The 21,393-nt window shown below is 35.7% G+C and overlaps 2 protein-coding genes across 2 annotated transcripts in view; one reads left to right on the top strand and one right to left on the bottom strand.

Annotated features, from left to right (window-relative positions):
* Positions 1–426: 426 nt before the first annotated feature.
* Positions 427–8,795, bottom strand: LOC124258344. Its single transcript, XM_046692435.1, has 8 exons — positions 8,658–8,795; positions 6,997–7,101; positions 6,627–6,725; positions 6,191–6,304; positions 4,768–4,812; positions 4,164–4,268; positions 3,447–3,590; positions 427–2,432 (listed from the first exon to the last, which is right to left on the bottom strand). Exons 1-8 carry the CDS (start codon positions 8,711–8,713, stop codon positions 2,111–2,113), a joined length of 990 nt encoding a protein of 329 aa, XP_046548391.1. The 5' UTR covers positions 8,714–8,795; the 3' UTR covers positions 427–2,110.
* A 1,013-nt stretch (positions 8,796–9,808) lies between these two features.
* LOC124258327 (M-phase inducer phosphatase-like) overlaps positions 9,809–21,393 on the top strand; it is a 28,402-nt gene continuing 16,817 nt past the window's right edge. Inside the window, exons 1-3 of the mRNA XM_046692412.1 lie at positions 9,809–10,391; positions 10,764–10,858; positions 12,956–13,007. Of these exons, the coding sequence (XP_046548368.1) occupies positions 10,210–10,391; positions 10,764–10,858; positions 12,956–13,007 (329 nt within the window). The 5' untranslated portion in view covers positions 9,809–10,209. The remainder of the gene's footprint in view (positions 10,392–10,763; positions 10,859–12,955; positions 13,008–21,393) is intronic.

Genomic DNA, 21,393 nt, shown 5'->3' with positions numbered 1-21,393 from the left:
CTGTCATCGACAATATCATATCGTGAATACACGAGATTGAGGTGGTAAAATGTAACATGTTCTATTTGGGATTACACTTTCTCAAAGTACAGATTCTAATATTTTTATTTGGCCAAGTCCCTTTGTAAACGGCGGTGGTTGAGTGAGTTAGATTGCTGGCAATTAGGTGCCAGACTCTGAGAATGGGTTTGAATCCCGGGTGGGACTCAACCTTATAAAAGTATTAGAATCTATACTTTACAGGGAAAGTGTAACCCCAAATATAACATATGTCTATAAATCTAGTAGCTTTCACCGAAAAAGGCGCTGGTTCAACAGTTGGTTGTTGGTGATTACCTTCAGACTCAATACAAATTTGAGCAGTCACACCTGTTTATTCCAGTTGATTTGACAGGCATACAGATGAAGGATAAGGGACAAGATGAATCAACTTATTCACATTAAAATCTTTATTTTCAGCGGGGCTCCATACAAACGTTTTCCTGCACAGAGTGGCTACAACAATCTTTAACTGTCAATATAAATAAACAAGTACATGGATTTCTATACATAAAAGAGCTGCATCAAATCCACCACACATATTTCCTTCACAGGTAAATAGTAATTACACGAATTCAGTAATACAAATTTAGCACACAAGTTCACTTTTATCACTATCTCAACAGGTTCCAGTATTCCAAATGAACTGCTAAATATTGTCAAACTTGATGATTTTTTTTTTTTTTAAATTGTGTATTTTTCTCTAAAAATATCAATCATTACTTTTATTGAGAGGTGTCAACAACCAATTTTGATACGTGAAGACGGCTCATCATACAGTGAAATGCACTGTCAAACACCTACAGATGCTGTATGTACAACTTTAGTCAGGCTCACTGCGACACAGCCATATTCCAAATATGTCAATTATTGCTTCTAAATTGATTTCTTTGTAACCTGTACAAAAAGACAATGTTTAACATAACATTTCACTTTTGGTGATGAAGCTGGGTAGAAAAATTGTAAATGAGAATAGATGTTGCAGTGTACTTTCAGTTCCAGGCAATGTAAACATTGTCATACATGTAGTTCCGATTATACATGCACCAGGTTGGACACAACATTTCAGCCATTTGACGACTTGTCAGTTTATTGTGATAGCGGGCGAGCGAGTGAGTGAATATGGCATACCCATTTTTAGCAATAATCCAGGAACATCGCAACAGGGCACATCAGAAATGGTCTAAACATATTGTACCCACATGGGGAACTGAACCCCCTGGTGTCTCTTGGCTACACGTGTTAATGTGGTAGGACAGCCCAACACGGGGCAGGTAGTTGACAGTCATTACTTCAGTGAACAAGGATCATAATTAGCCGAACCATTATCCTATTGAAGCATGATGAAACCAATCAATGAGCAGCATCAACAAATGACACTAACTTGGTACCACAGTGATTATTATGCAACTAATCATGAGCCATTGTCATTTTTTGTAATGTACCGTAATAAAATGTGGAGATAGCCATGACAGGATTTACAAAACCAAAAAAGTCAAAAATACGGTAGGATGACAAATAAAGTATTGCCATATTTGTAAGCCTGTACCAGTTTGATCGATTTTTTCAAGCAGTTTCACATGTACATAGTCCTAGCAAGATGTCTTGAAGGTCAAAGGTCATACTGTTAATGACAATGACAAAATATAAGGGGGGACGGGGAATGAGAAAATAAAGGAGAGATCCGAAGATTCAAATCTCAAGGACCCACCTTTAAGTTGGGGCACCACTTACACAAGACTTTGAAGCCCTCAGTATTATTTTATGTTTACTTTTCACATTGTTGGTAAAAATTTCATCATCCTAGATTGTTTTATCAAGTTTCCATTATCCAGTGGTTATATCAATACTGATACTTGTATTACTGCCAGTAAAAACAACTGTCCACTAGTGGTTTGGGTAGGACAAATACAAGTTGTTATTTATCATGCATTCAAGTGTTCCTGAGGTCTGACATAAAGAGATACGGGGGGAAAAAGACAGAAAAAGACAAACATTTTGAACAATGCATAACAATCTAATGAGATGGAATAATTGTAATGAGAGCATTGATGAGGCATAAAAGATGCCTTCACTCCCAGTTGTCAATTTCTTCAGGATTATCCATTTCAAAATCGTCTATGGAAAATTTCTTCAACAGTTCTTTGTCTGTGTTTTCAGACTTTTTGGGTGAGCTCTGCTTGATACTGCTGGGGATATCGGTCTTGGTGTGAGGGATGATAGAGTTTGGCACCATGAATACTGGGGAGACAGAAGGTTTGGATCGCTTGGTCGAGGAAACTGAAGACGTTGATTCTGAGTCAGAATAGTTGTCCGAGTCCAAGTTGAGATCACGCTCCATGGATGCTTCAAGAGATCCTTCCGAGGAACAATCTGTAAAAGCTGCATCAGTGCTGAAACAATACAAAGGCTTATGAGACTTTTTGACATGATACTTAATTTAGCCATACAATTCCTGAGATATGAGCTGTCGGTCTTGCTCCAGTGGAACCAACTACAGTGAGGTAAAGAGACACATTCGATACAAGATTGAATCAATGAGAAAAATAAGCAACCCATGACTGGTCCTTAGAAAACAGTGGTCAATGAAGCTTTGGTAAAATGTATTTTAAGGATTTGAACACAGCCAAAATCAGTTACTAAAAATTAACAGCAGGGTAGTCTTTATATCTAAAGCATCCTCCAACAGATTTCCTTCTATGTCATTCTACATTCTACTATTATTCTCACATAGAACTTATAATTATCATGGCTGGAGACTCACAAGTGAAGAGTGAGTGAGTTTAGTTTTACACCGCTTTTAGCAATATTTCAGCAATATCACGGCGGGGGACACCTGAAATGGGCTTCACACATTTCACAAGTGAAGAATGAACATTAGTCAATACAGGTCTCTCTTTGGATCATAATACAGATTTACTAAGCAACAGAACAATACAAAGCCCAGTCCCTAGCAGCTGGCGTCTAATCAACTTGTTTGTTGTTCAATGCCGGAATGAGCAATTTTCCAGTAATTTGACGGTGGTCTCTAAATAATCAAGCCTGGACCATACAATATAGTGATTGACATCAAGAGCATCAATCTTCGCAACTGGGACACAATGACATACATTAACAAAGTCAACAAACCTGACCAACCCATCCTGTTATTATTTGATATCTATATAGCGCACATATCCGCGCACTAGTGCATGCTCAAGGCGCTGGTATTTCCCCTGATCATTGGATGTCAATCTCAACGGCACATCATATTATCAATCTCAGCTCCCTGGGGAGCGTACAACTCTTGCTGCCACACGGCGCACTGAGTTATTGCGGCTCTGCTCTGCCCTTTCAACAAGTATGGGTTGCTGAAGGCCGATTCTAACTTGGATCTTCACTAGTTTCTGATCTACTTCTGTGCGTACCTGGTGTTATGTTTGCCCCCTGCGGAGGGTGGATCCCATATGTGGAGCTTCTTCCTCCATGACTTCACCTGGGTGTCCCAGGATCGGCGGCTCACCTTCCAGTATTTGTTTGGGGTCTTTGGGTGGCACTTCTGTCTCTTGGCCCTAAAGAATACAAACTCAGCATTAGAGCAAACAAGAATTCAGAATTGTGATGTGAAATAACTATTGTAGTGTTCTTAGAGAAGTGAGTGAGTTAGATAAGTTTAAGGCTGCTTCTAGCAATATCACGTCAGGGAACACCAGAAATGGGCTTCACACATTATACCAATGTGGGGAATCGAACCCGGATCTTCGACATGAAGAACGAACGCTTTAAACACTAGGCAACCCTACTGCCGCTGGTTCTGAGAGCAATAAATACAGAAATATAGCAATGGGTTTTCGCATCTTGCAAATCTAACCTCTGAATTTAGCAGAATATTATACACAATGCAATGCTCACAAAACCTCAGGTAACTTCACAAGAACATTCGATGTTGAGGTCAGCTATTTGTCCATACTGTCGATAGTAGCCAATTCACAAAGCATGCACTAACAGCTCTTATCAGTCAAATGAGTAGAGCTAGACAATGGGGATGCCGTTACACCACTCTGAAAAGGAGACCTTACTTCCATTTTAATATAAATCAAAAATGGGAGAAAAGAAAGGCTTGAGAATACTATTTGCAGATCTACCTTGGAATGGTTTGGATGTACCGGTCATATCCAATGGTATTTTTGCCATAGTCAAGTGTCTTTTGTCTGCGAGCAAGCACAACCTCATCATCTTCAACTTCAAATCTGAAAGCAAAAGAGTCGTTGACATTATCTTAAAAATTATGCATCAAAAGCTCTGAGCAATTTGTAGAACAATATTCAAATTTGCAATAGGTTTTTTATTTATATTTTTGAAATTATAAGCAGTAACAGTCTTAAACTCATAAAATCTCAAAATTAAAAACCAACAAAACAAAACCCAAGGTCTTTGGGCTTGCTGCTTACACACACATATAGATCTAAAGAAATTCCATTAAAGGTCATGACATAACATTGCATCCGAAGAATCAGAACATCATCTAAATAGATGCTTGTGCAAAGGTAGTGAGAATGTAGATATTGTAGCAGAAATAAAATTACGAATTTCAAACTCATAATTTCAATGTCATTATGATTACAATTTTGAGCTACCTACATTTTAATTATATTTAAGCAAACAATGTTTTAAATATTCAGTTTGAACCATTTACATACTGTCAATATATTATAAAGACTCTACAACATTGTTTGGAAACAATCTTACCGCTTCTTATCTTTATCAGCATTCATGTCCAGTTTTCGTCTGAAGCTGTGGAAAATAGAAACCAATTATAATTTGCATATATAAAGGACAACAATCATCAACAAATCAAACATCCATAAGCAAGGTGATGTGGCTCGAACACTTCACTGACAATAGACCTAGCCAATACAGCTCTAGTCCTGACCACACAAGAGCAATTTCCCAACCCAGAATGCCATGAAGCAGCCAAGTCGATGTCGCTCCTATCACGTAATGACACATGTAGAATTCAGTCTAGTTATTATGAGCTTAATATTGATGCCTCGACACAAATAAACAATGTTGGAAAGTTACTAGGGCTGCAACAAATACACTATGTGGCGAATATGATACGTATCATGAATATTGGGTAACGAATACAAATAATTATTCACGAATACAATATGGTACTTAAGTGATTGATGTACAATATGGAACGCCCATGTTAACAGTTTTGATTTGTCACAGCAATAACCAGTGATCTCATGACACTCAAATTTGGTATGTAATAGTTAAAGTCGACAGTACCATGTGCGGCCATGGCAAACTAACATGACTTGCGCTACTGCAATGCCAGTACATATTCAATCCTTGCATATCTCACTTTCCCAAAGTACAAAGGGTTCAAGTAAAACATGCTCCCTTAAAATAATCGTAAATATTTGGTTCTGGTGACCACGAATAATGAATTGAATTCATGATGGGCTACGGTTCGATTCACAGAATTGCGAGTCAATCGTTACAGCCTTTAAAAGTTACACAGGGCTCCAGATAATTTTTCAACATCAGGAGTACGTACTCCTTATTTGTTCAATATATGACTACTGGAAAACCTTAAGTGTACATGTAGTGTACTGAATGGAAATTAATGGAGTATCAGTAATCTTGTGTTTCGTTTCATGTATGCACCACAACATTGATTCTTGTGTAAACAGGTCAATGAACAATAAAACAAGACTTTTTCAGATAAATACGTTTGTAAATGATTCTAAGACCGTACACCATTGCTGTGGTGCGTATTTGCTACGTTTTCTAAATTATTTCCTACCATATCGTGCATATTTTTTATCCGTACATACCGATACGGCCCTTATCTGGAGCCCTGGTTACAATAATATCAAATCTATTTTGTGGTATTTATTACCTTAAAAAATAGAGTAAAGACTACTAATATTGAAAAGTCTGTGCCCCAAACTAGTTGAACTTGGCTATAAGCATAGTTTTCTGAGGATATTGATATCATTATTAAGTTTCCAGCTCAGCATCTGTACCTTACAGAATTCTGGTGTTGGCCTTGCGGTTAGAGTTGTAGACAGTTTAGTTTAGAAGACAAAGCAAAATGTAAATCAGTGATGAAATGAAACAAGCATGGCTATCAAATCAGTCACCATTTCATCTGACATACCGTTGAAGGTTTTCTCTCTCGACTTGTGTTCTAGTTTCAAATTCATCCACCTGCTCACACCATCCACGAGATGCTCGATGTTCATTTGTCAGTTTGAAAGACAGATCAGGAGTTCTGAAATACAAAAAGGAGTGATATTGTTACATCATCAACAATAAACATGTTAAATATGCAGAGACAGAGATGCTGAAAAATAGTTCCTGTGTTGTAAGTCAGCAACTTACAGGAGTGAGTGAGTAAGGAACTGAATAATCCATCCACAGAAATTACCACTTATTAGTCATCTTACAAGGAATTCTAAGGGTGCTATTCATTGAGCAACAACTTGGGTCATCTATGCTTGTAGCTGTCCTTATCAGAATTGTTAAACATGTCTTGAAATGTGAACCCCATGTACATTAAACCGTTGGTCTGGAAATAAAGAAGTATAACATACAGAGCTGATCCCAGTGGTGGAAAGTGTTCAATGGAATTCAGTGGCATTTCTCTCTTGTATGGAGAACTCATTTTCTGTCGTCTCTGGATCCGTCCATGTCTGGAGAAAATAACATTTATTCAAACATTAAAGCAAAAAGGTATGTTTGAAAACAGCATCTTAAAAATATGTTTCCCAGAACTTACTTACTCAACTACAGATAATTTAGTTTAAGTCTGCCCAAGTTGTGTTTAAAACTTATCTTTCTTAGATATTAACAATTCACACACAAAAATGTGTTAACGTGTGAATATTCTTAGCTAGAAAAGAGTATAAAAAGTTCCTGATACAAAGGTTTACATGTCAATTACTTATCACATGAACTACACACCTATCTCTTCTAAAATGTTTTCTACTTGAGTCATCATTTGATCGTATGGGACTTCTTAAGGCACCCAAAGCATCTTCTTTGTACTTGCTTGAACACTCGCTGCTTCTGGAAAGGCAATGACAAAACATGCTAAATGAAATATGCATTACATCATCAAGCACCATAACCTAACAAAACAGAGTAACAAAATAAGTATTGCATTCTCATATACTATACAGTTTTATCAAAGACACAATAGGGATTCTCCACGGCCAATATTCTGTACCATGTCTGCAGCTAACATCAATTCTTTTCAGCTATCATAAATCTAAAGGTAATGTTTAATAATTATCTTTGCGGCATCTTCGCAAACATGACTTAGTTTGACATTATTGCAATGTTAGAATAACTGAAAGCAAGAATTATAATACTCTTTCAAAAACTTCTTTATTTTGGACTAAACAAATTTTTCTCAGTCTAGTTCCTGATACATCCTTGCATAATCGCATAATATCTGAATAGCTTTGGATTGTTTGTTTTCGGACGGTAGTGTTTACTCTCACTATTACAAGGCTGGTTGCATCACAGACATTGTACCAGTATGTACTCAGATGATGGCTTGTATTTAAGATAAAGTTGTCTTTAATGAGTTTAATGACATATTTTACAATTGCTTAAGTGATAATTAAGAAAACAAACATTCTCAAGCACCCACAAACCCAGAACTCAAGGACAATGAGAATTGTGAAGAAGTAAATTTCACATACTGTGACATACTATAGTGAAGTAAAACTGACTGCAATAATGACCATGAGGATACCACTGATAAGTTTACATAGTATATATTAAAATATTGCTAAAATATTATCTACTGTGGCATCCACACATTCCTAAGGCTAAAATTTAAATAGCACACATTATAGTGTAAATGTAGAAACACCGGGAATCTCTTAGTTCATAATGAATAAAGTCCTATTCCAGCCAAGGCACACCTTGGTATAGTGCAAAGTCGTCTAGTTATATGCTGGACTAGGAATCTCTGAATGTCTTTAGTTGTTAACTCGTGACAACCAACGTTGATAAAGAAAATACTGACTTGTGTTAATGCTAAAATCAAACATTTTTAATTCTTCAATTTACGTTCACTGTCAGCAAAAAAGAATTCCCATGTGTGTTGGGAGTGAAGAATGACAATAAATTGATTTTCAAAATGAAATCGACCGAGTTCTGGTTGACATCATACAGAATGGAAAATAGCTTTTGGAAGCGACAAGTAAAGGGCCATTTTGACTTAGCATGTTTGGTATAATCGCTCAACGTGTACATGAAAAGAATTCAAAAAGGAAAGACAACGATCACTTGCTATGAAATTGGAATCAAACAAATCTATCAGGCCATATTCTGAAGGTTGGAATGCTGGGGAACGAACAGGCGAAAAAAAGATAGACTTTATCAATGCAACATTTTTGGTTGAATAGGAAATTGTCTATAAATGTTAAGGAAATCTCGAATTTTAACAGAAATCGACTAATCATTCGAAAAGTATATGTACTGCACAGTGTCAAGTTGATGGAACAAAGGTCGTGGTTTCCCGCTGAATTTCAGACTGACAGTCGGCAAAAAATATTTCGAAACTATGTCATACGCATGCATTTCCAAGGAAATAGGATAAGAAAACTCACCTGTCATCTCTTAATGTTCGAGACCTTCTTGTGCGCAAGGTATGAATATCAGACATATCCTTAATTAGTCGATCGAAAAAATTAAATCGAGCAGATGAGATGTTGACAACTGAGCCTCCAAAAGTGTAGTGTTCTATTTCGCGCCAAGCCGTCGCGCTTGCGCAGTAGTTGTTTAGATAGTATTTCTAATTATAGAAACAACTACTTAACACATGCGTATGTAAACAGGCTTCTGTCGACCAGGACAGACAAATTAATTCATGCTACTATGCACATGTAACTGTTGTTTTAGCATAAAATTACCTTACACATGCATTCACTTACAAAAACGAAAAAATACAGTGAACAAATACAGTGAAGTGAGTGAAAAAATACAGTGAAGTGACTGTCCATAAAAAATCATACCATTTTTTAGTTTCAAAACAAGTGTTTCAATATTCCATAGTTTGTCAAAATATTCAGTAGCGTAGAATATCACCAACTAAATATTACATTTGTTATTCAACGTTATATTAACTTTATTAACGTATTAACACATGAAAATACACAGCTGCAGAACCTTTTTACATGGTGTTTAACCAGTTTGAAAACATATACAAACGCGTATTGTTGTCAAATCGTGTCAACAGGAAACAAACTGGTTTAATTGTTAGACTTTGTATACATTTCTGTTACATTCAGAACTTTTGGAAATGATTAATATTATGGGGGTAAATCTTATACTGGACGATATTAAAATCGATTTCCAAGATCAAAGTTACCCACTGTTTTGGTCGTTTTCACATTACATACATGGCAGTTGTTTTGCTTCCTATATACATCTTGTTGCTTAATCGTCAATTATTTAATAAACCAGCTCTACTCAGATCCCAGCGTTTATGATATACCAACAGAAGGCTGGCTGCTTCTTTTAGTAATCATATGCTTGTGCGAATATAGTACAAATAAACTAAGTTTTGTGTTGTTTACAAACTTTTTCTAGTTGAGATTATTTGTATCAGGGATATATTTTGGGTTCCAAATATCGAAAAAAGTGTTGTGTATCCTGTGGAAAAGAAAAATATTCTCTTAGATACCGAATTTTACAAAGAAAGCGTCTGCAGCAACACTACATGCTTGCTTCTGATTGGCTGTAATTGCTGAGCGTTCAAACTTGCAGGCGGCAGTAGCTTTGCCTGGGCATATCCCAGGTGACCTTATATTATTTTCTGGTTTAGTTTGTAGATAGTTATAAGGGAACTCAGATATGGCCTGGAACTAAGACAACACCCTGAAGGAGACAAGAACCGCTCCCATTCGTCAATCAGCCACCCTGCAATATACCAACAGTAGGCTGCAATCGTGTCTGTGTCCAAGCGAGGGATTTAGCTGTGACGTCCATTGTTTTTACAACCACCCATCTAAATTGTTGTTATAATACAAATCCTACACAGTCGGAAGGGATCATCAAGTGGACAAGGTACCTGGATTTAAATGCAGTTATTCTAGAGACACCTTGTGAAATCGGACTGATCGACATATAGCTCATGAACAGAAACGGAACTTGTGAACGATGTGTGATAGAGAACTGAAACAGACAAGACCCAGTTTTGTGAAATCGGAACGTATATCCAGACCTTTTCTTCCTTTGAGGACTCTAGCAACAACCAACACTATGAATATTGGAAAAGAAACTACCGTGGGTTCGCCCATGAGCACTCTAGCTATGAATTTAAGTGAATTATCAACTGGAAGGTACGTTTCTTTATTCCCACTTTTGCATGTTCGTGTCATAACTTGTTTCTCCAGAGTTGTCTACCATTGGTGGAAACGGCTAAGCAATTCATAACAAGTCTAAGATGTAATCAAATGCATTTATTTTCTAATTTCAGCAATTATGAATAAGTGTGAAATTGAAAAGCGTTTTAAATATTTATTTCTTGAAAAATAGTTGGATACATTTAAAGAATATGTTACATTTGCTGTCAAATAAATGAGAGCAGACAACATAACAGAATAGTGAAGAAACCTTCACATATCAATATTAATGAATGGGTGTAGTGACCTATATCGTGTATATATATGATTGTATATGTTTCAATTAATTGCATGATATTAAATCTCCAGGGGGACCCCAAAGAGAAGACTGTCACTGTCCAGCATTGACACCCCAACAGGGTCAACTAAGGTGACACCAGAGCGAATGTCATCAACTGAATCAGGTATTAAAAGCTTCCATGGATTGACTTGATTATCTATGTTAATTATTATTTTTAACTAAGTAAATGTGTATAATGTTATATATCATAACAGATATATAAAAATATTAATATATCACAGTGATATTTTTTAAGAATATACATACAAACAAATATGATTATGATGATAGATACAGTAACATGAAATGTAAAGGTATCAAATTTGTTCTCCTCTATGAATATGTTACAGATCAGTTTGTCATGAGAGAAAAATGGAAAGTGCATCTTTAGGGTTATGTTTTATTAAGATTGCATCATAAAGAAAATAATCTTTCATGTCATATGTCATGTCCTGAAAGTGATCCTGACTGAGGTTGTGTTGGAACTCTTTGAACGTACATGATCAACTAGTCATTTCAAATATCTGGTTGTTCTCATATGCAGCACATCATTTATGATTTATTAAACATCTCAGATGTTACGATCAGGTATTTTCTTTTCTTTCAGTGTTGGGGTTTTTAGATATATGATTTTTGCAGGTATTATTTTCCTTTTTTATTATATTTCATGTCTTACGACATTTGTCACTAAAAAGATGAAAAAAGGGTGTGTGGATATGGAATTGAACATGTTAAGCCCAAATCAGTCACTTTGGTCATGTAGAGTATTTAGAGAGGATTTGTCCTGGTTTTAATATAATAGCTTGCTCTTATCTCTTACCCAAGTTCTCACTCAGTTTTGCTGCAATTATGGCTCTCAAGACTGTTCCTACAGATCTGACCCATTTTTAATACACCTGCAGTTCAGATCACATGAAGCCTAGATATCTTCACAGTGTCAACAGTGAATGAAATAATCACACCAGAAACGTACAGAATATAGTTTCATTTAAATTTGTACACCAGTATACCAGAGGATTAAGAGTTTCCAGATGTTGTTAATGTCTCTAAGCCACTCTCCAAGTTAAATAGGACAGCCACCTGCTTAGACTTAGCAGTTTTGTATTTCGTAACTGCACAGACTCCATAATGTCTATAGTGGTGCACCAAAAAGTAAACATTAACTGACAAAATTGACATTAAGGAGTCCCATCTACAAAAGTTCTGACACTTTTTATTGTTTTTATTTTCCTGTCTGTTGACCATGTCTCCATGGTGGCCCTACAGGTCTCAAAAAGGACAGACAGTATAATGTCAATGAAGAGTCTTTGTTTTACTAAGTTTTGTTTATGTTTACTTGAGTTTGAATGGGATTATCTGGTTGTAAACTGAGTAGACTAATCCATATGTCTCTGGATTTTGATGTCTGCCATTATTTCACACATGCTAGATTAAAACAGTTGAATATCCCCAAGCAAGAAATTGGTCCCCTATTGTGGAAAGGAAGATTTCATTGATGAGCCATTGTTTTCTATTTTACGAGTCTGTTGTATTTGGTTGTTGGTCATTAGACTAATTATGGCATCAATTCATTTGAGTCTTTTGTTGCAATTATCTCCTTTCTATTTTCTGTTATTAATTAGGATTACAAGTGTAGTAAGTTCTTGGCAGTTAGTGGAGTTTGAGATTTGGAGTAATAAAATTAAGACCAAACTGAATAGATAATTAGTGACATACACATCATGAAAAGAATATAGTCTGGTACCAGGACAGGATCTGTCAGTCCGGCTGCTAACACATGTAATGAAGGGGTCACATCAGACCACTTGAAATTGATATTTCTTTTGTAAGTTTGTATGTGTTGCCTGTTGTGTTGTTTACTTTAGACCGTGGTATCATTCCTCTTTACAAATCAGTGACCAGGGAGATATATTTTATCAAGGATTATAACATATCTGACCAGTTGTTCTTTCCTCAGCAGTTTCAAGGTTCAGTTCATCCTGGTCTTTGTATTTTCGAATCAATTCTTGAACTGTCATGATAAGGTGTCAGATTTAGATTATTATTACCTGAATAGACATCTCTATTAAGAGACTATCTCTATCTTTGCAGAGTTGTTGTTTATATTAAGGATTTTGGTCAGTTATAAAATTTCATTCTCTTATGTTACATTTTCAATGTATGTGTTACTTTGATCATAGATATGTATTTTTGTTATAAATAAGGATTTCATTCTTTTCAGGATGCTTCTTTGATTCTCCGTCACCTATAGACTCACCAACACTTGAAATGAGGTGAGAAATACTTTAGTTTATTAAATAATTCTCTACCATTGTACATTGTTTTAACTAAACTGTCTCTTTCATTCAATGACACATTATAACCTATTGCAGCTGAAATTTCATTGTCTTATCTTTGTTTGAGAAAATGAAAGCTTGCCTGGCAAATAATTACCAAGGTTGGCAGTTATCAGATGCTTTATCTTATGTACATAATCAATCTGATTTGCATGTAAATGTGATGCAGCACTGTTGGTGGTATCAGGTGTCTTGATGTTAGAGCCAAAGTGCTGACAAGTGTGTGCCATGTGTGGACACCAGTCATTGGTTGAACCAGCCTGGGTAGCAGATGGCCACCACACTGGCCTCTGTGACCTGCTAACAAGTCTAGGACAGACTGGACTCTGATCACTCTTGCCTCAGCTTGTGGTCACTTGCAGTTGTGACAGGTGTGATCACTGTACCTTGACCTATCAATCAAATCTGATACCTTTCCCTCTTAAGACACTTCTTTCATTATTGCCTTTATTGTCTGTGGGATACTAACCTTGAACAAAAGTACTTGAAAAGGTAACAATGAAATATGATTGGAACAAATGTAAATAACAAACTTCTGGGTGTAATTTACAAGGGTGATTCAAAGAGTGCTTGTAACAGGTGTATTGACATATAGTGTTGGGAAGGTTGTTCAAAAAGTTGTTTATTAGCATCATGCAAGTTCGAAGGGTCTTTTTCTTCAAATATACAATAAGTGATACCAATACTTCAAGTCATTTCATCCATTAGATACAATATTATTGTGCTGTACAGATGTTATTAATTATTTTGAGGGGAGTTCATTGTGGTTTTAATCATGCATTATACATAACTTAAGTAAAGAGTATACAATGTATTGCAATTAAGAATAAGAATAGGGCATGTTTTTCCTCCATTAATTATACTAGTGAAAGTAATGCAAATTCTCAGCTGTTAATTAGTCCACAAGTGAGAGTACAATAACATAATCCTTATCAGAATTATGTGTGTTTAACACATCAAATGAGTTCATATTGCAGTCAGTCAACAAGGCTGTTGTTTTGTCATTTGAAATTCAACCAATTGGTCTCAGTGTTTTCTTTTTGACCACTGATAGTTTGTCAGGTAATCAAGTCGTTAATTAGGCTTTTCCTACCCAGGTGATTGGTTCCTGTGTTTGTCTAACGGTAATTACCTGTGCAGTTGCTACTGTGGCAAAACCCTTTGATCTCACATTTTGATTGTTTTCTATTGTATTTAGGTTGGATGTACAGATTTTCTTATTAATGAAACTGATTGCAAATGAATAATAGGCTAAAAGTACAGGCATAGTGCACTGAAAATAAAGATTTCAGGGAAGTTTTAATATCTGATAAAGAGTTAGACCTGTTAAATATCCTGAATTTACCAGTATTTGTATTATCAATTGTTTTTTTAAATGTGGATTCTAGAGAGAAAAAAGATGTGTAAAGATTTTTGCAGATGACATTTATCTAAAATATATAACTATGTATATGACATAACATTTCTCTCATGCTCATTTGAGTGGAAATGCTGTTATGCAATATGGCAATTAAAAACGTGTTACCGCGTTGTGTAACACCATTAACTACTTAGTACATCTACTTTGTGGAGAATTTTCTAAAAAAAACGTGATGCAATTTGTTAATCTTCAGTTGTGAAATTGATGTTGCATGGAGAAAACATTATTCTTGAATTCCTGTGTAGTTATAATGATGGTGAACAATTTGCTAATGATTTTAGAATGAATCAGCTCTCAATTTACTCCTCAGGCATTTAACTTAACAGTTGGATGTAATTTCATCATGATGAGCATCTATAGACTTTAATTGTACCTGTTGTCAGAAGTGGTCAAATAAGAGTCTGCCATACAGAATATAAGGACCTGCAATTGTAGATATGTTTTCAAATACTCAAACCCAATGTATGCCTAATGTAATTCTTTTGTGTTAAAATAGTACCAGTTGTTTTCAATGAATCTTTTGGATCTTTTGTTTAATAACTAACAAAATTTAGGTGTCATGATACATATTAAAAGAATTCATTATCATAAAATACTGATTTGATTTTACCATCTCATCATTTGACCGACATCTCCTTTGAATGTTCAGACTGCATGAAAACTGGTTTCCTTTTCAAAATATGGAACATTTAGAATTCCGGATATATAGGACATTGGTATTTTAAAGTTTAAATAAATGATATTCCTCTTCAAATTTTGGTTTGAAACCCTCATTTCCAGTCTTATACATTTCATATCAGCATGGACTGAAATTTGCATGTCCAGGTGGTGTGTGGAAGGGTGAATGCTCTAGTCCTCCCTTTTTTATGTCAGTCAGTAACAAAAGCTGAACCAGTTCTGAGCCTGCACCAGCTGTCTCGACCAGCTGTAGAATTTGATCATACTCTTTCTATAGCTCAGGCACTAATTGTTTAAGCTAGAAATCAATACTTCTTTCTTTTATATGAAATAATTAGTTCAGAATATCAATACGTGTTGCACTGTATAAACCTAAAATTATCTTGGGTACATATCTTGCTCTTAGTGCACCATGCAGTAACTTGTTTGGCAGCTCTGTGGTTTATTATATTTATTATGATTATTCAATTTTGTATCACTCAAGAATATGAAGGACATAAAGGGATTGTTCCACAGAATCATCGGAGTATCTTGAAAAGTTGCCTTTAAAAATGTATATAAATATCTTTACAAATGTTGGGTTAAAGTAAAATGTCATTCAATCTGAATATTTTTTTCCAATGTAACCTTAATGAGCAAATGTAGTTCGTAATTTCAGCAGGTGTGAAACTGGCTAGATTAAATTGTTTCTAAAGCATATTTGTCATGGCTGACCAGTCATTTGCCTTATTCATGAGCCACACTTGCACAATGCATTGTTATTTGTGGGAGGTGTAAATTTTTGGCACAGGTAGCCCAATTAGCTCCAGGTTATGTATATAGCGCATCGCACCTCACTGAGCAGCTATTGGAAAGGTGCTAAATCTTGCGATTCACTTGACTGGTTTTCAATTGATTGCATATTTGGTGCTGGTAAGTTTAGATTAAATTGCAATGGTCTGATTTCTTTAGGGCTATGGCATTTCCCATGGACAGCATAATATTTCACCCACCTAAAAGAAATTGAATACTAAGAAATGCTGCCACCAACAACTATGTTGTCGATATGCTTTGGAGGTTATTTGTCATTATTTGCCAAGCATTGTGTTGATTTGATTAGTGAAGATTTGAACAGGTGAAATAGACACATGCATTGTGTCCCTTGTCACAGCAGTGAATGATAAATTTTTAGATTCAAATCGAGGACCAAAATATGCCAGGTTCTCCAGTAATGCTACAATAATATCTTTATTGAAGATCATCATTATCACATAGTATTTTCAAGTTAATAACCTTTGGGTAGTGTATCTCAAGTAAGCAGGGTTGCCTTGAGTTTGAACTCTACTCATACTGAATAAAATATGAAAAGTAATGAGACTATTCAAAGTGAAGTGTTTTTACAGTTTCTTTATGCATATACTTTAGAAAAGGATATATTCATTCCTCTCCATGCTCATTATTTTTTCATAAACAGGGATGAGGACCAGGTGTAGACAGTTATTATTGAAGACAATAGTTATAGAAATGTTGGTATGGTCACATTCTTCATAAAGTGAAAATATAATGTAGTTTATTTCCACCAGTGTTTATGGAATTGTTTATTGGGTTCCTTTGTGAAAGAACTGGTAACAGTATCCTCTGGAGCTGAAACATCAGGCTTACCTTATCACAATTACAAGGATCAACAAGAGCAAAGGTATGCTCAAACCACACATTACTGGGCATAAAGGAAGAGAAACGTCTCGTAAATAGTAAGGATGTTGGAGCACAATAATTGTTTAAAGTTTAAATACTATACTCTCAAGTGGGAACTCTAAATATGCCATATGCCTTGATATGACACTGATATGATTGTCTACATGAAATTGATTGTTTATGAACTGTCTGAGTTAGTGATTGAAGTGTGATTTATGTCTTAGTAAGGTGCAATAAGCACTATAAGCCCTGACAGGTGTTTTACTGCAAGACATGCAAGATATTATCAGGGAATTCCCAAAACACCTATCACTTCAGTGTCACTGCTCATGTTCATGGCCTGAAGCACAAAATCATTGATTTCAGGGGAAAGATGCTTTTTATAAGTGAGAATCTAGATGGCCAGAGGCAGCACTTTTCAGATAATATCTTCTTGAAAGTTTAACAGTATTATGTATGACTTTTCAAGTATATATACAAACAAGAAATTTTAGAGAATCATTTATGTGTAGATACTAGTAAGAGAATGATGGATTTTATGTGTTCACCTTTTTCACCAATTAGGTAAGTGTGTCAAGATGTTTGTGTTTTCTATGCTCAGAGTAACTTGTCATCAAGGATATTATCAAGATGAAGTTTGAAGATCAAACAAATACATGATATGAGAATTTGATGTATTTCACATTTCTTTAGAACTATTCTATTGCTGTAAACAAATGTGGTTGAATTTCGAGATTGGTCCAGTGTCTCTGCCATACCTAAGATATTTTTTATCTCTTCATCCCAGATGAATTTTCTTCAATGTATCAGTAAAAAATACATTTTTATATGAAAACATTCTGTATCATGTCATTTCTTTTAAGCTTAACACAAACTTTGTTTGTTGATTTCACTGTGGCATATAAGGATTGAATATTTCATAAATTGACTTATGTGTAATGAATGTGTCTTCAATTCCTTTAGTTTCTGCAGGCCAATAGTCTATGCACCTTTCTGAGTATTTGTCTTAGGTATGTTAATGGTAACAAGGCCTGATTAATTCGTCTCAGTTAATCACCATCCACTTTAACCATTTACACAATAGGGCTCAGGTGCTTTACCTTCTCAAAAAAGGGAAATGGTTAATCACTTTTGTATATTTGCCTGAACAGAATAATAGACTCAAGTTAAAATCATGTTTATTGCTAGACTAGGTAAAGACAAAGATGTGTGCTGTGTTAAAGAATTAGTGTTAGCATTTATGTTCGAGATTAACAATCAAAGAGGCTTAGTTGTAATTGTTATGTCTGGGACAAGGAAAAGACATTTTGTATACGCATCTAATGCTTAAGGAGGACTGTTTACACTAAGGACAAATTCTGATCATGTGCCAGTCAACAAGACTCAAGCAAGACAATAATATATTTTGACAGTTTCACAAACTCTGTATGTTTTAGCAATGAATTCGATTCTCTTGTGTCTGATCCTTAAAGACTATGCCCTGCTCTCTTGAAACAAAACAGTATCTGGTCTTTGAACTACCTTCGAACAAAGGACCCTCAACTGTTTCATTGTGAAATGTGACCCAAATTTTTATACCCAGGGACCCCTTACAGCACAATTGCAGTTAGGGTTTTGGATTAAAGAATAGCAATAGTGAATAAAGGTATTTAAGGTCCATATGTTGATTTGGGGTCAAGGGGCAAAGGTCATTGTAGCAGGTGTTCTTTGATGTTCATAGTTCCGGTCAGCTATGTCCACTATCACTGACCACTGTCCACTATCTGTCCACTAACCCGGTCAGCATCATTTCAAGGACAATGGTTCATGTCCAGACAGTGGTCATATCTTCACAATCCACAGATAGTGTTTCAGCCAATTATAATATGCCAGATGGCTCTATTTTCAATAGGGACAAGTCCCTGAAAGTTATTTCTAGAGTAATCTTCATTGAATTCCAATTTATCTTCAGAAGAAGACAGGAAATATTAGTTGTCAAATTAAATTCCTCCAGTGAAGGGTCCATGAGTTACCAAGTGTTTGTTTCACACTGTCTTATTGGATTTGACCAGTAAAAAGGCCTACTGCAAACAGGAACCTCATTTTGATCATTTGATTTTCCTTGCTTTTGTATTGATTTCCTGATGATCGGAGATAATGTAATATTTCTTTTCCCAGACATCTATTGATGATTGTATAATTTGTGACATTTTATTTGACTGCTGTAAATTAAGTGAGGATGTAACATTCTGCAATAATGAAACTACTGAATGAATTTTGGAGTATTGACCTGTGAAATTGAAATGAATCAGAAGTTATTTGTATCATAAAACCAGCATACTGGTTGTTAAATTTCTATTTGTATCTCTATAATTAGTTATACAACAGTCATTGACTAATTATTTGCTTTTCATCAGTAGTCATTCAAATACTATCACTAAAATTCAGCCCTTGCAATAAACAAGTGTCATAAAGAAATCTATTAGGTAAATATAAGAGTGTCCAATAAAAGCAAAGTACATGTGAGGAAATGAACCGCAATCTGTTTCAATTATCACAAGTGTGTCAAATCACAGTAAGTGTTCATAAATGAAATAGTTCAGGCTGAGCCATTTGATGATGTTCTCTGAACACTTCTTCTTCCATAAACCCTGAAATACAGCCACTCAATAAAACTGACAAGCTTATATAATGATCTCTTTTGATCCTTCTCAGGAGACTAAGGCATTCATTAAGGATGGGATTGACTCCCAACAGGGAATATGGCCAATTTAGCCATACCTCATTTGAGAAACTTGCTAGTTTAGTTACTTTTACTACATGGACAGAATTGTTATTGCAAGGATGTGAAAGCAACAAGTTTAGTGATGTTTCTGGGTCATGCATTCTGATAGATGAATATCTTTATCTAAACAGTGTAAACATTTTGTCATACTTTATCAATGTTGCTCGTTCTTAGGTAACAGTATGCTTGGTTTTGCTGTGAAAAACTTTTCTATTGATTTCAAGAAGGTAAGGTTGATTGCAGTATGCATTGATAATTTGCCATGCTTGTTGATTTATATGCTGCAAAAGTTAGTAGTGTTGAAAAAAATTGATACATCTATAGGTGAAAATGACAATTGATTTACAAAGCTGACACTGTTTCATGGAAAGTTGGTGTATGTGAGCGACATGGTGTTTGCTTCTGTCATGGTTGTCGGTTTGGGGTGAATTACTTCTACTTAAGAAGTCAGTGTTGGGTTGAACTTTTTTTGGTTCAACATTACAGTGTGTTACAGTGACAGCTCTCCAAATAACAGGGATTAGTTTAGAAGTAGGCAATATTTCCATTTCCTTTCTCCCCAATCTAGTATTGTTCCATTCAAGTTTATGACATTGTCCGTCCAGTCACCCAGCCAAATGACTACCTCCATCCTCAATCTAAAAGTCCTCTTGTGTTGAAAGCTTAGCCAAATGCCAGTATTGCTTCATTTTGGAGCTATCAGGAGCTTGGTGTGAACGATTCTGGAGGAGCAGCGGACTTTTCAAAAAGCCATTTGTCATGCAATGATGACTTCAGTCCTGTTTACAACACTCAGACCCCAGGACAAAGTAACAAAGGCCACCTCATGGGGGTCGGCCCCAGCAAGGCCCTAGTCAGCTTCAATCCAGCCCATATCCAGCCTAGGTGGTAATTTCCCAGGATCATTTAGCCCCTGGTTACCTAACTCTGGTGAAGCCAACCTGAACCAGTGGGTGGTAGGCTGTGGCAGCTAGGTCTGGTTATCTACCCACCTCCCATCCTCCAGGGATGCCTGGACCCAAATTAAGGCAGATTTGGGGCTTGATAACTCACTTTAATCATGTTGTAATGATGATAGAAATGAAACATGCTTTACACCACTGGGTTAGAACTATAGGCAGATGTAACACTGGCTTAGTGTAGGTTGTTCGCCATTGTAGATAGGGCAGATTACAAAAGTCATTACATAATCTGATGGTTTTGATAATTTGAGGAGGGACTGGCAAGGTTTTTTGAGTGTCAGAAAGCTCACCATGGGGTCCTTTTCATGAAGTTGAGAAATATTGGATGGTGGTGTCCTGTTGCTATCACTGTTGTGACACTTATAATATGAGAAAGACATATTTCAAATGGCAGAATGTCATGAAACTTAAAAGTAATGTGAAACTGTATCGTTAGTCTTTTGATTCTAAATGTAAAAAGGTTCATTTCTTTAAGATTGTAGGCATTTGTCTTTCTTTCTGATTCCATACAGATATAACGTAACTATTCAACATCAGTTGTAACATATGTTATGATAACTGAGATATTTAACATATTATATTTGGGATTACACTTTCTGAGTAAAGTACAGATTCTAGTACTATTGTTGGGTTGAGTCCCAATGACATTGTGTATTTATAACTGAAATATTGATGTGATGGTTCCCTTATTCAACAAAGCAGCCTGTGCCTACGTTAAAGTATGGGAGTTATGATTATCTTAGAGCTAAGATTGTGAAATGGACTAGGGACCTGGGCCTTTCACACAGGGTGATCTAAGACTCCCGTACTTATTCATGCTATGAT

The sequence above is a fragment of the Haliotis rubra genome, unplaced genomic scaffold (assembly GCF_003918875.1).
Source record: "Haliotis rubra isolate DU_JTF1 unplaced genomic scaffold, ASM391887v1 Scf69, whole genome shotgun sequence".
In the NCBI taxonomy this organism is placed as follows: Eukaryota; Metazoa; Mollusca; class Gastropoda; order Lepetellida; family Haliotidae; genus Haliotis; species Haliotis rubra.
The sequence above is the reverse complement of the archived record's forward strand: the minus strand, read 5'-3'. Positions and strand labels throughout refer to the sequence as shown.

What these genes read in the sequence shown, in the direction of transcription:
- LOC124258344 (XM_046692435.1), bottom strand. Translation starts at nt 8,713, where the DNA reads ATGTCTGATATTCATACCTTGCGCACAAGAAGGTCTCGAACATTAAGA. An exon ending in CGAACATTAAGAGATGACAG is followed by an intron (nt 7,102 to 8,657) that starts GTGAGTTTTCTT and finishes TTGCCTTTCCAG; the next exon opens with AAGCAGCGAGTGTTCAAGCA. An exon ending in TACATCCAAACCATTCCAAG is followed by an intron (nt 3,591 to 4,163) that starts GTAGATCTGCAA and finishes TGTATTCTTTAG; the next exon opens with GGCCAAGAGACAGAAGTGCC.